At 46.3% G+C, this 15,695-nt stretch overlaps 1 protein-coding gene and 1 long non-coding RNA gene across 2 annotated transcripts in view; one reads left to right on the top strand and one right to left on the bottom strand.

Annotated features, from left to right (window-relative positions):
- The window catches only part of LOC121478740 (serotransferrin-like), a 54,633-nt gene extending 42,940 nt beyond the window's left edge, over positions 1–11,693 (bottom strand). Inside the window, 9 exon segments of the mRNA XM_041733979.1 lie at positions 129–283; positions 1,617–1,794; positions 2,557–2,735; positions 3,282–3,337; positions 4,170–4,317; positions 5,056–5,226; positions 6,014–6,122; positions 9,457–9,629; positions 11,537–11,693. Coding sequence (XP_041589913.1) covers positions 129–283; positions 1,617–1,794; positions 2,557–2,735; positions 3,282–3,337; positions 4,170–4,317; positions 5,056–5,226; positions 6,014–6,122; positions 9,457–9,629; positions 11,537–11,579 — 1,212 coding nt within the window. The 5' untranslated portion in view covers positions 11,580–11,693.
- LOC121478741 overlaps positions 1–12,616 on the top strand; it is a 30,031-nt gene extending 17,415 nt beyond the window's left edge. Inside the window, exon 2 of the long non-coding RNA XR_005984580.1 lies at positions 12,147–12,616. This is a non-coding gene — a long non-coding RNA (uncharacterized LOC121478741). The remainder of the gene's footprint in view (positions 1–12,146) is intronic.
- The last annotated feature ends 3,079 nt before the right edge of the window (positions 12,617–15,695 follow it).

The following is a 15,695-nucleotide window of genomic DNA, read 5'->3' as shown; positions in this document are numbered from 1 at the left end:
CTCCCACATGAGGGAAGGTTCCTGGGAACATGGGTTTTAATATCATTCCTAAGAACACTCACTCAGCCTTAGGGACAGGCAGGCAGCAGTGGCAAAAACACTGCCCTACCGTGGCAGGAGGGACATACCGCAATCTTGGCAATACAGTCTTCAGTAGACTCTGCTGATTCACACTCTATTTTCCCTTCGCTGTTTACACTCCACTCATCACACTTGGCAATCTCATGGTGACCTACTGCACACCATTTCACCTTCTTGCATTCATCCCTTGGGGTATCTGGGCCTAGGGCATAAGAAAGAGAACCAGATTTCAGAGGAGGCCCCAGAAGTTCCTGGTGATTATGAATGCTACTATCCTCCTGAAAATGCTTGGATTTGCTAGCAATATACAGAGCCCACTTCAGGAATTCACCATAGAAAACAAAGGCAGTAACAATCTCTTTGTTGGCGTCTTATTATTTAGATATGACTTAAAATAATTTCTTCCAAGAAGCCAACTTTCTTCACAACCCCTCTATCAATTCAGGCTGTTTTGGGGGTTGTCGTCGTCTTCTTCGTCGTCGTCGTCGTCATCTTCTTCTTCTTCTTCTTCCTTCTTCTTCCTTCTTCTTCCTTCTTCTTCCTTCTCCTCCTCCTCCTCCCCTTCTTCTTTTCCTCCTCCTCTTCTTTTTCTTTCTTCTTTTTGAAATAACAGCCACCTGAGTTGTTCTTATTTATTTGTTCATTGTTTTTTGGCTGTTCTCTGCAGGAGAACATAAGCTCAGCCAGAGCAAGGGCTATGCCTGTCTTACTCTCCATGGCACCCTTGTTGTTCAAAGGCAGTGCCTGGGTCATTGTCAGTGCAATAAATGTCTGCTGAATGGATGGACATCTATTTAACAGTCAGGCTCAGTTCAAATCACTCCCTTAAAGTAGCCTTATCGCAGCTCCAGTATCTATTTTTCTTTATTTTCATGGTCTGATGAGACCTATTCAAAATTCCTATTTTGTTTTGTTGTGTTTGTTTCCCCTTCTAAGCAAATCTCTCATTTTTAATCATTCAACAGAGTGAATATTCATTGAACGTTTGTCTTCTCCACTGGTGAGAAGGTTCCATGACAACAGAAGCTAGCATATGTTTGTCTTACCATTGCATGCCCAGCACCCAGCACAACTTATGGCTAGATGATGACTAAATTCTGTTGAATGAATGAATAATCAAGCAAACGCCCAATGACCCAAGGAAATTCAGGGGCAGGATCAACTGGTCCAGGACTCCAGCTTTACTGGGGCACATGTTGATTATAATACTGGGTATAGATGTACAAGTCTAGCAATTTTATTCTATTTTACTTTGTGCCAGGCTAATTGGCTTCACAAAGTGGGCAGAGTGGCCCTGATTTATACAAGGAAAATAATGCTAGTAGTAAACCAAGTCATGTTAAGCATGAATTTCCTTTAATGCCTTTTGGTGATGTCCAGGCACATCTCATGATGATGACAACCATTTAGCATCAGTCTGACACTGGGCAGCAAGGCAGAGTGAATTTCAGTACCTGGAAAGAATCTTTTGCTGGTCCCTGCCCCCACCAAGTTTCCAGACTCCTAGGGTCACATGATCCTTCCCCAATACTTACGCACATCTTCCCTTAGGTTCCGAAGAGCAGTGACATACTCATATCCCAGGTACAGCCAGGTGTCCATTTTAGGAGGAATCCTAAAAAACCCTTCAGCAGAGTCTTTAAACAGCAGGTCCTTCCCCAAAGTTGAGCTGAAGAGCTGGAAGACTTTAGATTTGTCTTTGCCATAATGTTCCTGTGTATAGTAAAACACAATAGTGAATGGCTACAGCAACAAGGAATACTGCAAAAGGGGACTGGGGAAAAACAAAACCCCCAGAAAATAAAATTAAAACCATGACATTCTTAGATTCCAGGAGAGAGGGCAGTCAGGCCTACTTTTTCCCACCCAGCACCATCATTCCTACTCCCAGCCCTCTTGCAGTCATGCAAGAACCTATTTCGCAGGATAGGTTTCTGTGCCTATCTCCCTGCTTGGGTTAACAGCTCACTGAGTCTAAGAAATACAAACTCCTTCAGAGGCTGACACTGTGTGGTTACCACTTAAACTCTTGATAGATAGATGGGAGGGCTGGATGCATTCTGCTGCTCTAGGGAAGTAAAGTTGGCTGTGTGTGTATTCCTTGCAGTCAGGCTGAGGGACATTAGGAAGGAGATCATTTCCTTCTGGGGAAGTCTTGGAAGGCCTGATGGAGGACGGGGTATTTCCCTTGGCCTAGAAGCCCTGGTTTAGATGGAAAGGAATAGAATTAAGCATTAAGGAGCATCTCCATGTCACTAGTCCAAAATGTAAGGGTCTGACAGGCAATAATGCAGGACTAAGCTCTGTGCAACTCTGAGTCCCAACTGAGTACTTTTAGACAAGTGGATGATGTGTGGCACAGTTCCCACTATGTCCTAAATCAAGGAATTCCATAGTGACAAGAAGAGAATGTAGGAAAATTCCCCAAATCAATCAGAGACCACTAAGCAGGAGGGAGGACAGTGAATTCAGTACCTGGGCCTGGTTTAGAAGCTCCCAGATCAAGTCTTCCTTGCCCCCCACACTTCGGGCCACAACAGCATGGGAAGGGACCTTGGCCAGGTAGCACTGCCTATATTCCTCCACTGGCTTTCGGCTGTTGTCTGGACAGAGCAGCTCATACTGGTCCAGGTCAGCTTTGTTTGGCAGGTTCTCTGCGGGAAGAAAGCCTAGATGAGCCAACTGCAGATAGGACAGAGTTAGGAGCTGTAGTCCCTCTCCCCATCCCTTGCAATCCCAATGCATCATAACATGCGAGCTGAGATACCTAGAGCATTGAGGGCCAGAGCACATAAGGGAACTGACTTGATCAAGATCCGACAACCAGTTATAGGCAAGAAAGCTTCTGGTACCTGGTACAGGGGTGCCTGCCCCACCACAGGTCTCATCTCACTAGACCAACTGCAGGCCAAGGTCAGCCTAACCTGCCCATGCCCACAATCCCTTGCTGTGGCAACATTGACCAGGATGCAGGATCCCCATGTCAAGGAGGTTGAGTGATGGAAAGAGGCCCAGGAGTCCAGGTGGGGACCGTATGGGCACACAACTCTGCACAAGTAGAAACCCAAGCAATGATAAAGGAGGAATACAGTATGCTCATATCTGACTACTGCCTGTGGAAAGGGGTGCAGGAGAAAACAAACAAAAACAAGAGAAAGTCTACTGCCTGGAGGGGATGTGCAGATCCTCCTGTCACTTACCCAACACTGTTGAATGCTTGACAAAGGCCACTTCCCCAGCGTCCTCCATCAGACACCTGTGGGAAAGGAATACATTGGGATTCCTGCATGGCAGGCCCTTCTTCTCAGGCTTGAGGGTCCATCTAATTACACTGTCCAGCCCTAGAACAAGGGCAGAGACTGGTGGAGGCTCCTGTGCCAACCCACAGCTGAGGAAGCACTATGGGGCACTGATACGCCACTAAAATGGAGGGGGCTAAGAGGGGGTGGTGCGAGCTCACAGGAACTAGAAATCCCTCATTTGTGCCCAAAAGTCGCAAAAAAAAATCACTGAAGATATTTTAATACAGAAAATAGTTTTCAAATTTCTGAAAGGGAAGATAAAAAGAGTCTCCTGAGAGAGGCAATGTCCCTTGGCTGGTTGTCAAACTTTAGGATATAACCAAAGTTAAAGAGGGAGTGAAAAATCAATCACGTGGGCTGTCTGCACAGGTCATGAGAGGGGCAATGAGAGAAGGCAGGAGAGAGGCCACTGCATTGAACAGGAGACACTGCTATAATAGAAAGCAGAGGGGCAGTCAGTCATTGAAGAGTGGACTAGACACTAAGGATGTGCCTGTTCCCTTAGACTCTGCCCCAGTCCAGTGAGAGGACACACTGGACAAGTTCAAGGGCTCTGGGGAGATAGAAAAGATCTCCAGGAGAGGGGCTCTCTTGTCAAATGTCACATGAAAGGCATTTGCACTGGCCTGGCCTAGAGAGTCCCAGTTGGATCACTGAGTCACTGTGAGGGGATTGTCTCCTGGACACCTTTTGTAGTCTGGGCTCTGCTGTGGGCTAGGTAGGGTCTCTCTGCCTGAGGACTTTGGACACTTTGGCCACCATGGAGCAGCAGCTGGTCTCACTCACTTGAAGGCACCCGAGTAGCCGAAGTATGGCTCATGGTTGGAGCAGGCACACTTGTCCGTCCCTTTCCCCACACACAGTTGACACAGTTTGGGGAAAGCTGTCCGATCCACACAGGGAACACAGCTGGCCGCGAAGAAACTGGACGCTGCTGCTCAATATAAGACATGCAGTGCAGTCCATGAGCCACCCTGGACACAGGCAATTGCAGCTCCTAGTCTAGACTCATTAGGGAACAGAGAGTGACTAACGCAAAACCAGCATACCCTGTTTCAGCACACCCTTAAGTGTGTTCACTGATCAAGATCAAGGTTTTCCAAAAAGGAACAAGTTAACCTTTGTCACCCCACTTCCCTCCCCAGGCCTGTCTCAGGTCACTGTCAGACTGGACAGCTCTCAGCTCAGAGAGAGAGTTCCTCTGGGAGTTATATCTGAGAGATGGGAGGCCCACATAGAGAGGTACAGGCTAAGCTCATGGCCAAAACATAGCCACCAGAAAACCTCTAGCAGAATGGGAAACACAGAGGCCACAGACAGGAAAGAGCCCCAGGAAAGTGAACAGAAGGGCCCAGCAAACTCAGTCCTGACTGAGGCCCTCTGATGGGCTTGATGCCCTTCCTTCCCCCTATTCCTCAGGATAGCCTCTGGTTGGGTGTTAGAGAAGAAAAAAACTCAGCTGACACTGCTCAAGGGCTGCTGGTATCACAGAACTGACCAGTTTTTTTGTTTGTTTGTTTGTTTTGTTTTTATAACTGACCAGTTTAAAGCTGGTATACCACCCACCTCCACCTCCAGACTCATCACACATGATCACCTGATCGTGTCTGAGTGACCCCCAGTGTGGCCTATCTAGGTCCGCTTGATAGGACTCACTCTCTTGCCCACTTACCCTTCTGAAGAGATTCACGTGGCTCTGGCAACTTCCAATAAAGTAAGCCCATGGGGATGTTCCACCCAGCAGACCTGCCAAGGCCTGTGTGGCAGGATTTCTTGCCTTGGAGCTGATTCAGATTGAACGTACTGCTCTTCTTCACCACAGCCACAGCATAATAGCGGGTTTCTTTAATTGCAAAGAGATGGTGTGAATAAAGGACCCTTATCCTGGGCCATAGGGAAATATTGCTCATCACCACTGGGCTGCTGAGTAGAGAAAGGGAATCCACAGGGCATATTTATGTTGGGTTGGTTCCCAAAGAGAGAAGAAATCAGGAAAACCTGATTTGCATGAGGAAGAAAGGACTGCAGAAAGAATATTTGTAATAATGGTCCAAGTAAACACAAGGGCAAGAAAGCCACATGCACATATGGCCCAAATGCTTTTTGCCCACCATGGCCCTGCAGGGTATTTGCCTACGCCTACCAACCCAAGCCCACCAGGAAATTGGAGTTGTGGCACAGAGACCACAACCATTCTAAGTATTTCCTGTTCCCTGACACAGGCCCAGGGATAGCTGGTTGCTCTCAGAGGAGATACAAGGCTCAAGTATGTACTGTAGTGTGATCTTTTCCCTGTGTGTGGCACCTGTGGTTCTTGGAGGGCTTCTTTACAGAGCTCTAAACCCCAGTGGTTCAGGCCAGGTTGCACACAGTCTGCTCTGTTTCTCCAGGGAGCACATTTCCTGGCCCAGAAGTGTCAGGAGCACCAGTCCTTAACCCCAACATCAAGCCCCAGAGGCATTGAGTTGTGCCTGTGGTGGCTGATATATTGGGCCTCTTGTTCCCCACTGACACCCGATGGGGAATGTTCATTAGTATTTAATCTCCATTACCTGCCTGGACAAGACAAACTCAACATCTACAGGAGAGAAAAAGAGCCACAAAATCTTGGGTCCCCAGGAAGAACTTACCCTTATCTTTCCCATAGAACTCTGCCACTACAGGCTTTAGGTTGTAGGGGTTCAGGCCTGCCTCAAACACCAAACCTGCATCAAGTGTCACAGCATCTGCTTCATTTGCCTGAAAGGAAACAGACCAAACCCTGATGAAGTCCTTACTTTTGAGGAAGGTCCAAGGACAAGTGAGTGACTAGCAGGGCTTCTTGGACCTGGGGCCAGGAGAACCCTCAACTTGGCCCAACCACGCACCACACCATGGGCTTCAGTTGACTCCACCTCCCTGGTGATTTGGCCACCATATTCCTATTCCTCCCATATAGAGAAAGGAATGGAATATGTTTCTCTTTCCCCTGGTAAGGAGTCTGGATCTTGCCCCAGAAACTTATGTGTGATCTTTCAAGGTCAATATGACCTTCCTGAGTGCCTGGGTTGCCCAGTGGTTGAGCATCTTGCCTTTGGCTCAGGGGGTGATCCCGGGGCGCTGGGATCGAGTTGTGCATCAGGCTCCCATGCAGGGTGCCTGCTTCTCCCTCTGCCTATGTCCATGCCTCTCTGTGTGTCTCTCATGAATAAATAAATAAAATCTTTAAAGAGAGAGAGAGAGAGAGAGAAGCTTTCTTCCTGGCACACCTCATGGGAGAAAGCTGTCCCCGAACCCTGGACTGGACATACTGCCCAAGCACAACAGATACTGAAGGAAGTTGCATTCATGCTCTTACACATATGTACATTGTGAGCCCAGTTGCTTTTGTTTGGTAATCTCTTTGTCTTGGGACTTCGCCTGAGATCTTATTCAGGTACTCTGTGAAACCCTCCTTATGGAGGAGGGGAGCCTTGAAAACACTATCTCCACTCTGATTTAGTACTCGGAACTTTTGCTTCTTCTGGGAACCAGTAACTGCAAGAGTCTTGTTCAAGGATTTGGCACTTCCTCTAGGCTTTACCTCTCACTTATACTATGAACTAAGGGTTAAAGGCTGATTATTATTTCTATTATGGCTCATTTTTTGTTTAATGGACTACTCAGACATGTCACAGGTCACCACTATTCAACTCAGCTCCATTTTGTAGATTAAAAAACAAAGGCACAGAAAGTTTGTCACTTCCCCAGTTTACAGAGCTAGTAAGTCATGGAGCTGGGATTTAAATTCAGGTCATCTGGGTTTATTTTTTTTTTTAAGAAATAAAAGTAACTACATGGATAAATATTTTTTAAAAATAGAAAGAGAAAAAAAAAGAACCACATTGAATTGGCTTCCAGATTAAACACTGCTGGTGGGAATATAAGCTGGTACAGCCACTCTGGAAAACAGTATGGAGTTTCCTCAAAAAGTTAAAAATAGAGCTACCCTACAACCCAGCAATTGTACTACTAGGTATTTACCCAAAGGATATAAACATAGTGATCTGAAGGGGTATCTGCACCCCAATGTTTGTAGCAACAATATCCACAATAGCCAAAATGTGGAAAGAGCCCAGATTTCCTTCAACAGAAGAATAAAGAAGATGTGCATACACACACACACACACACACACACACACACATACACAATGGAATATTACTCAGCCATCAAAAAAATGAAATCTTGCCATTTGCAACGACCTGGATGGAACTAGAGGTATTGTGCTAAGCAAAATAAGTCAATCAGAGAAAGACAATTATTATATGATTTCACTCATATGTGCAAATTAAGAAACAAGACAGAGGATTATAGGGGAAGGGAGTGTAGAATAAAATCAGTTGAAATCAGAGAGGGAAACAAACCATAAGAAACATTTAACTATAGGAAATAAACTGAGGGCTGCTGGAGGGAAGGTGGGTAGATGGGATAATTGGGTGATGGGCATTAAGGAGGGCACTTAATGTAATAATCACTGGGTATTATTGCATGTAATAAGCACACAACTGATGAATCACTAAACGCTACCTCTGAAACTAATAATACACCATATGTTAATTACATTTTAATTTTTTAAAAATCAAACATATTTGTCATTGTCTTAAAAGGCAAATACAGATCCCATGGCACAACATATATATGTATGTTCCTATATACATATATTCAAGAGAAACTATTAATATTTGTGCTGCAGGAGATTTGTATAAAAATATTTGTCAAGCCCTGATTAGAATAACAAAAAGCTGGAAACAGCCCAAATGCCTGATGACAAGAAAAGAAAAAATAAATTGTGTTATACTAACATAATGGGCTATTGTAGAACTCTGAAAATGAATGAACAATAGCTATATTCAACAATGTGGGTAAATCTTAGCATGACATTGAGGAGGGAAAAACAAGAAGACAACACATAGTAATGCCATGTTTATGAAATTTTTATGAACCACAATTGTGCAGTCATTCACACATACCTATAAACATCCTAAAATTCAAATAAAGGGCAAGAAAGTTGTAGGATTCAGTTTGTTTAGGATGGAGAGACACTCGGTAGTTGTAAGTAGGGTCAGTGGGTTATACCACGCTATATGGTTGCCATTCCCATAAAATCCAGTGCTGCCACACAGCAGCCCTAGAAGTAAGCTACTGGCACTGATGAAGTTTTGAGAACCTGTGTTAGGTTCATAGATAATACTATTTTATATTATCAACATTTAAAAATAAAAAGGGGGCATGCATGGACTAAAACTGAACAAATATCATAATTCAAGGTTTATAATTTAAAGCATGAGGTCCAGTTAAAAAAACACACACAGACCAGTTGTTTTTACCAAACCACCATTCCTTCAGTGACTCATGTTCCATCTGGCTGAGTCTATCTCTCCCACCTCATTACTCCTTCCAGTCTCCCGCCTGCTCTAACTCCTGTCACCCCGACCTCCCTAAAGTGACTTCAAAAAGCCTAGCTCTCCTGTCTCAGGCCCTTTGCATAAAGTTTTCTTCACTACCTGCCGTATTCTACCCATGGCACCCAGCAGGCTTACCATACTCATCCTTGGTGTCTTAATGTCATTGCTTCCCTCTCAGGGAGACTGTGCCTGACACCCAGGCCAAAACAACTTTTCTTCTGAAAGTCTCTGTCAAAGCATTCTACTCTTTCCTTTCATAGTACATCCACACAATTTGAAATTACAGTTTACTTGTTTGCATATTTTTCTTCTCTCCTGACTAGACTGTAAGCTCCTCAAGAGTAAGGACCACGTGTGTTTAGATTCACCACTGTAGCCCCACTGCTCAGCACAGGGTCTGACCCACATTATGATGTGCAGAGACAACAATGAAGGAGTGAAGTGTTTTTGGAAAGTGTTGGATTTTGCTTTAAGACTGCTTAAGGATAACCACTCCAATTTCCCTTTCTGAAATACTTTTATTAGCATTGGGGCTTGACTGTCCCACACACTAGCATCCTACCTGTGAGTAAAGAGTTGTTCCAAAATGACAGAAGAGAAGGGGAAGTATGGATTTTCTTCCACTCCCTTTTAGAAAACAGTAACTTACCCAAATAGCCTTGATGCACTCAAGGTAGGAGGTTCTCTTCACACAGCTGACAAAAGGACCATTTTCAAGGACAGTTTTCATATTTTCCATGAAACTGGAACACTTACTGGCCTCATGATTTGAGACAGTGCACCATCTCACAGTTCTGTCAGGGGAGACAGCCAGACACAGCCCTAGGAGAGAGGCCAGAGGTCATACTAGTGAGAGAAGCAGAGCACCCTCTGGAGGCTCCTGAAGTTTCCATCCACTTCCTTCTGTCCTCTTCCCACTCCTCCCATTAACATTCCAGAGCACAGATTCCATTGCTTTCTGAGGTTGGGGACAAGAGAAGAAACCCTAATGCCTCCTAGTCACCTGCTAACTAGCCTGTGCTAGCCAGAGCGATGCTGGCTTGACCATCAGCTCTCAACTGGAGACCACAGTAATCTCCTTTTCTCTGTTTTCTCTACCTCCATATCTCACCATCATGGGACTGCCATGGGACATAAGCCTTATCAGTGTGACAGGGTATTTTCAGCCACTTGAAGGTGTTGGCTCCATAAGACAATTTGGGGAAGCTGGCAAGGTAGGAATTACCATCTTAAAGATGATGGAACTGGGCTCAGAGAGTGATGCTTTTACCCAAGGTCACCCAGTCTGTTAGTAGCAGAGACTGGCCTAGGCCCTGGGCCTAGAGACTGGCCCAGACTTTCATCTCTGCCCAGGGAACAAAAGATGACATTCTGAGTTATTTTCCATCTGCCAGGTCATTAGGTAGGGGTAGATGATTGATGAGATAATGAATTTGCCAGTGATACTCATCTATCATCCTCTGTTCCAGGAATAACTAGAACTCCACATATTCAGTGGCTGTTTCTGTTTCCAGTGACCCCTCCTTCAATGTTCATCAGTCTTTTGGGCTGCCATTTAGGAGAAGCTAAAGTGAGCCGTGTCTGTAGCTCTTAAAATCATGTAGTTGCTCTGCTCCCAAAGACCTCTGTCATCTCCACTTTCTGTGGATAATACCACAGGGCCAACTCAGGGGAGCTAATGAACGTCCACAAAGCACAAAGCAGGAAAAGGGGAGGGCATAGTTCTCCAGGACGCATAAGGAGGGGCCACAGGGAAATCACTGCCCCATCCACCCTTTATCCCCCATCTGCCCATGAGAAGTCCCCGGAAGCATCAGGATTCAGTGGCAGACCCTCCCTAACCTGCCCCTCCTGAGGTTTCATGGGCAGGAATTTGTCCTGAGTCCTGCATTTACCTTGCACAGCCTTAAGAGATGCTTTGAGAGTGGGAGGGGACTGGGGGCAAAGGCAAGTAATGCAGGGCCAACTCTCAAGGGTAAACTTTTCCAGGAGAGACAAATAACTAAACCCAAGGTTCCAAAGGTGCAACAAATGCACCAGGAGTGGCAGGCAAAAGTTAAAGGACAAAGGGAGCTAATCTCAGGATGGGCATGGCCCAGACCATCCAGTGACAGGTCCCATAGCACAGATGTGTGCCACAAACTCCCACTCGACTGGGGCCTGGATCCTTGGTCTCATCCACCCTCACCTGACCCTCCCAGGCTAGGAATACTGCCCTTCTCACTGGTGAGAACCTCCCAGCGGCTCTGCTTCTTGTCAGGACATCTTCAGCGCCAAGGGCACCCATGGGGCATCAGATTGCCAAGGGTGGGGGCGCCCTCAGATCCGAGAGGCCTTAAATGCCAAGTTCAGCAGTTCAGACTGGACTCAGGAGGCCTCATAGAAGGGATCTGATAAACCATGACGGAAGTGCTCTAGCTGTATTCTAATGCTACAAAACTTACTGGACAATGAGGAAGAGGAAAGCGAGAAAAGGAAGCAAGGAAGCGCGGAGGGCACGGAAAGGCGGCAGAGGCAAGAGCGGGAGCAGCGGCTGCGCACCGGCGGCGCAGAGCTGAACCTAAGGCAATGCTGAACCAGGTGCAGGGATGCGACGGGCAAGAGAGGAGGAAATGCTCTGGCTTCCAGGCTGAGCGTGGAACCTAGAAGCCCCTGCGGCAGAGTGGAGGGTGCAAAGAGCTGCGGGGCTGGCGACTGTGCGCGCCTTCCCCGCGCCCGCCGGCACTCACCCAGGACCGCGCAGGCCAGCAGAGCGCGGACGGCGAGCCTCATCTTCCTGGGCCTGTGGCTGGGAGCCTGGAGCACAGACCTGTGGGCTTCTGCGCCGCCGCCCGGCGTCCCGGGCCCCTTTATCTCCGGCCCAGCTGGCAAGCAGAATCTTTGACCTCCTGTGTTTGCGCAGCCCTCTTGCCCAATCACCCTCATCCACCACCACCACCCCCCTTCATTCCTTCCCCAGGCCGATCACCTCATTTCCTGAGCTCTGGAAAGACCCACGGATGGAATCCAGCACAAAAATGCTGATTGTAAGGGAATTAAAGAAAAATCAACCCTTTGTTAATGCTGCGCTCTCTGTGCCAGGAGCAGGGCTGCTGCGGATAGGGACGGGGAGGAGGGGTTGGAGTGGGTGGATCTGCTCCTGAATCTCAGGATGCCAGACAGAGCTGGTCCTGCACCAGTTCTGTGTTCATTCCACGGATAAAAGAGGGAAGGAACTACCCCAGATCCAGCCTACACGCTCAGAATGACAGGCAAAGACCTTCCTGGGAGAGGGTGTCAGAGAAGAAAAAAGCTGGCCTCAAATCAAAGATAAATTCAACACCCTTTACTTGTTCCCAGGTGTCCCCAGCAACCCTGTTCCCAGGCTGTCAAAGGCCCTCCCAACTGAGGAACTGCTCTCTCCCCATATGCCTGGCTGAACACAGACTCCTGGACTGCAAACCTTCCTTCCCTCCATGCAGCCAGCTGGACACCTGGGCCTAAGGACAGAGTCACAGAGGAGACAAACTCTCTTCCACAAGAAGCTACCCAGGAATGTGATCAAGACTTTGGAGACTCAGAACAAAGTGACACACAGGTTCAAAGCAAGGGAAGGGGACTATGAGAGGATGTGGCCTGGTCTCAATGCTCTGGGTCATCGCTGGCTCCCTCCAGCTAAATGGTTTCCAATTGGCTTTGATTGTGCACCTCCAGGAAATATAGTGAGCTTGTACACTCTGAGTATGTACTTTTTAAGCTAATATATTGTGTACATTTCAACCATGTGAGGAACAGAAATGTATACATCGATGCACCAAAGATGAAACATTCTTTTTGTTCCTTTGTTTAATCTGCTTTGTATATACACTCAATATCTCAAGGCAAAATATTACACCTGGGGAAAGAGCAAGTGTTCTGATAGTAGATAAAAATCAATGCTCCAGAAAACAATCAAGATAATTTTAGGGTTCTCTAAAAGTTACCTGATCAGATGATTGTGGTTTTGGGCTCTATCTCCATTAATTTATACCAGGTCTAGAAGATGTCAGTATTGTCATTTTATTTTTGTTCGCCTGTGTTTGTGTTATCAGAATCATCTTCTAATTCTAGTTTGTTTTTGTTTTTGTTTTTTGCAGAAAAGTTTTTAAGGCACTTGTGCATTTTATGAGGTTTGGTGAGTTAAACCCCATCATGTAATCTGTACATCCAGTTTCCTGGCACATGAAAACCACAAAAGCCAAAAGGAAAGGATACGGCAGAGAGTCACAAGTATCCAGGACCCCCTTTTCCACCCCACCCTTTTTGAGGTGTTCCTCATCTTGCCACAGGATACTTCAGAGGCTCTACAAGACCTGTGTCTCTCTGGCCTACAGACCAGTGGGAAACAGTGCCAATCCTCATACAAAATAGTAGTGAATGTTCATTTGTTAATCTTTTGCATTAACAATAAATATTCTTATTTATTGACTGGGTGGGTGGCCCAGTCCATTGAACATCTGCTTTCGGCTCTGGTCCTGATTCTGAGGTTCCAGGATCAAGCCCCACATCAGGCTCCCTACTCAGCAAGGAGTCTGCTTCTCCCTCTGCCCCTCATCCCACTCATGTGCTCTCTCTCTCTCTCTCTCTCAAATAAATAAATAAATAAAATCTTTAAAAAAAAAGAATAAATATAACTGGAAGTTAGGTTTCTTCTCCCACACTGCAATAGATTGTCTCATATACAAGTAGTTATACACATCCCACTTCAGAGAGCATTGCTATAGTAGGGACTTTGTTTACACTGGAGACATACAAGCCTAGCCAGCCAAACACCTGCCTCACCAATAAGGAAGAGTAGCTGCTGCTGCCCTCCATCTGTCTGTGCCTCTCATGGACCCTCTTGCTTAAACCAGAGTCATGGCAGGAAGGACACATACCTACTTCCCCCTACAGCAGACATTAGGCGGTGGTCTGGCTTTATGTGGAAGACCTTGCGGTACAGAGATGAAGATAGAGGGAGAAAGTCAGGGGGACGGGCTGGCTGGGAGGAGACTCCACTCAACTGATGACTCCTTAGGCCATCCAGTGAGCTTTCAGGATCTACCCACAAGGAGAAAGGAGAGATGTCCAATGTTGAATAATCCACAAACTCAGGGAAGCTCTGTGGAGGGTATGGAAGGCAAATGGACCATGATTCTTGCCCCCAGGCCCCTACTGCTCTTACTTTCATACCAGAGGGGTTAGTGAGCCTTTCCTGAGGCAACTCTTCCAGGGACAGGCCCACAGCCAAGCCTTGAGCACCCCAGAGGGAGCACCTTCTGGCCAGTGTGCTAGAATCCCCATTTTAAAGATAAGAGAAGGAAACTGAGGCGCTGAGGGGTTAATAACTTGTCCAAAATCAACTGGTGAGTCAGATGCAAAATCAAGCAGTCTGGTTCCAGAGTGCATGTACTCATCTGCCAGGGACACGGCCTCTCCCAGGAAATAAGGCTCATCTGGGCTCACACTGAGAGGGACAGATAGGGCACTCTGAGCCCTGCCATTCCTTCACAGACACACAACTCCACATTTCAGTTTACAGAGGGGCTTGTCCCTTTGGGAGTGGGCTAAGTGTCCCCACTGCAGAACCTCAGGCATGTACCAGTTTATTATGCTCACATGGAAGGAAAGTATCACATTTTCAGTTCCTCCAGGTGCCAGGCACTGTTCTGGGGCAAGATCTCTGTGATCTTGACCATCTACCTTGAGAGATGAGATCAGTTCTCCGTTTTTCAAATATGAACACCACACTAAAAGGACAGGTCTCCTTCACAGAGCTCTGGGACCTGAACTCAAATCTCTGAAATCCCAGCCTTCTCTAGATCACAGCTACCCTCTGGATATTCATCTTCTCTTTATCCAGAAAAGGAAGGGAGCAATGAAGGGAAGAAGGGAAGGAAGGAGATAAGGGGGGTGGGGATGAAGAGAGCTTCCAGTTATAGACCAAACCAAGTCATGACACAAATCTTCCACCATAAACTGAATAAAACTTTTAAATTTCAGTGGGATTTTCTCCCTTATAGAAAGAGCTGAACTTGTGTGTACGTGCCGGGGGGGGGGGGGGGGGGGGGTAGGATTGCTGACCTAAAGGGATGGGCAGGAATGCATTGGCTCTCTGAACCAATATTTGTTGTTTCCAAATATTGCCTCATTTACAAAGAAGCAGAGCAAACAAAGAACTTCTGTCTGGTTGAAACAGTCCCTCTTCCCCTTCCCCCCTCCTTGCTTTCTTCCCAACACCAAGGCTTCTCCTCTGAAAGACCTGAGTCTGGGTCTTTGGGAAGGTGGGATGCAGTAGCCTGAGAACGATGCACATAGACCCACAATCCCTCAGAACTACTGCTCAGAAAAGAGTGTGGTGTGAGAGGTGAGAACCAAAGGAACTGTCCTTTTAGGAAAATGTCAGGCCACTTGAAATGCCACACACATACCCCAACTCTATCTCACTTATACCCCTCAGAAGTCCCTGGACAAGGGAAGATTCTCTGGCTTTCCATTCTTTTCCCAGAGGAGTCCATAAAAATATCCTTTTTGCGAATAGTCCAGGGCCAGACAGCATCACCAATGAACTCTACCAAACATTTAAGAAGAATTTATAACAATCTTACACGTACTCTTTCGGAAATAGAAAAAGAAGAAGCACTCCCTAACTGATTTTTGAGGCCGATAAGTATAGTTTGAAAGCAAAAACCATCAAGGAAAGGACATCATGACAAAGATAAAAAAAAAATACCTTTTATGAACACAGATGCAAAGATCCTAAGCAAAATATTAGCAAATTGAACCCAGCAATATCTAAAAAAGGATACTAAATCATTTGCAGGTTGGATTTATTCCAGGAATGCAAGTTATATTTTGAAAAATCAACCAGTGTAACTGATCACATTAACA

Source organism: Vulpes lagopus, chromosome 19 (genome assembly GCF_018345385.1).
Source record: "Vulpes lagopus strain Blue_001 chromosome 19, ASM1834538v1, whole genome shotgun sequence".
Taxonomy (NCBI): Eukaryota; Metazoa; Chordata; class Mammalia; order Carnivora; family Canidae; genus Vulpes; species Vulpes lagopus.
Note: the sequence above shows the minus strand (reverse complement) of the source record. Positions and strands in the feature narration are given on the sequence as shown.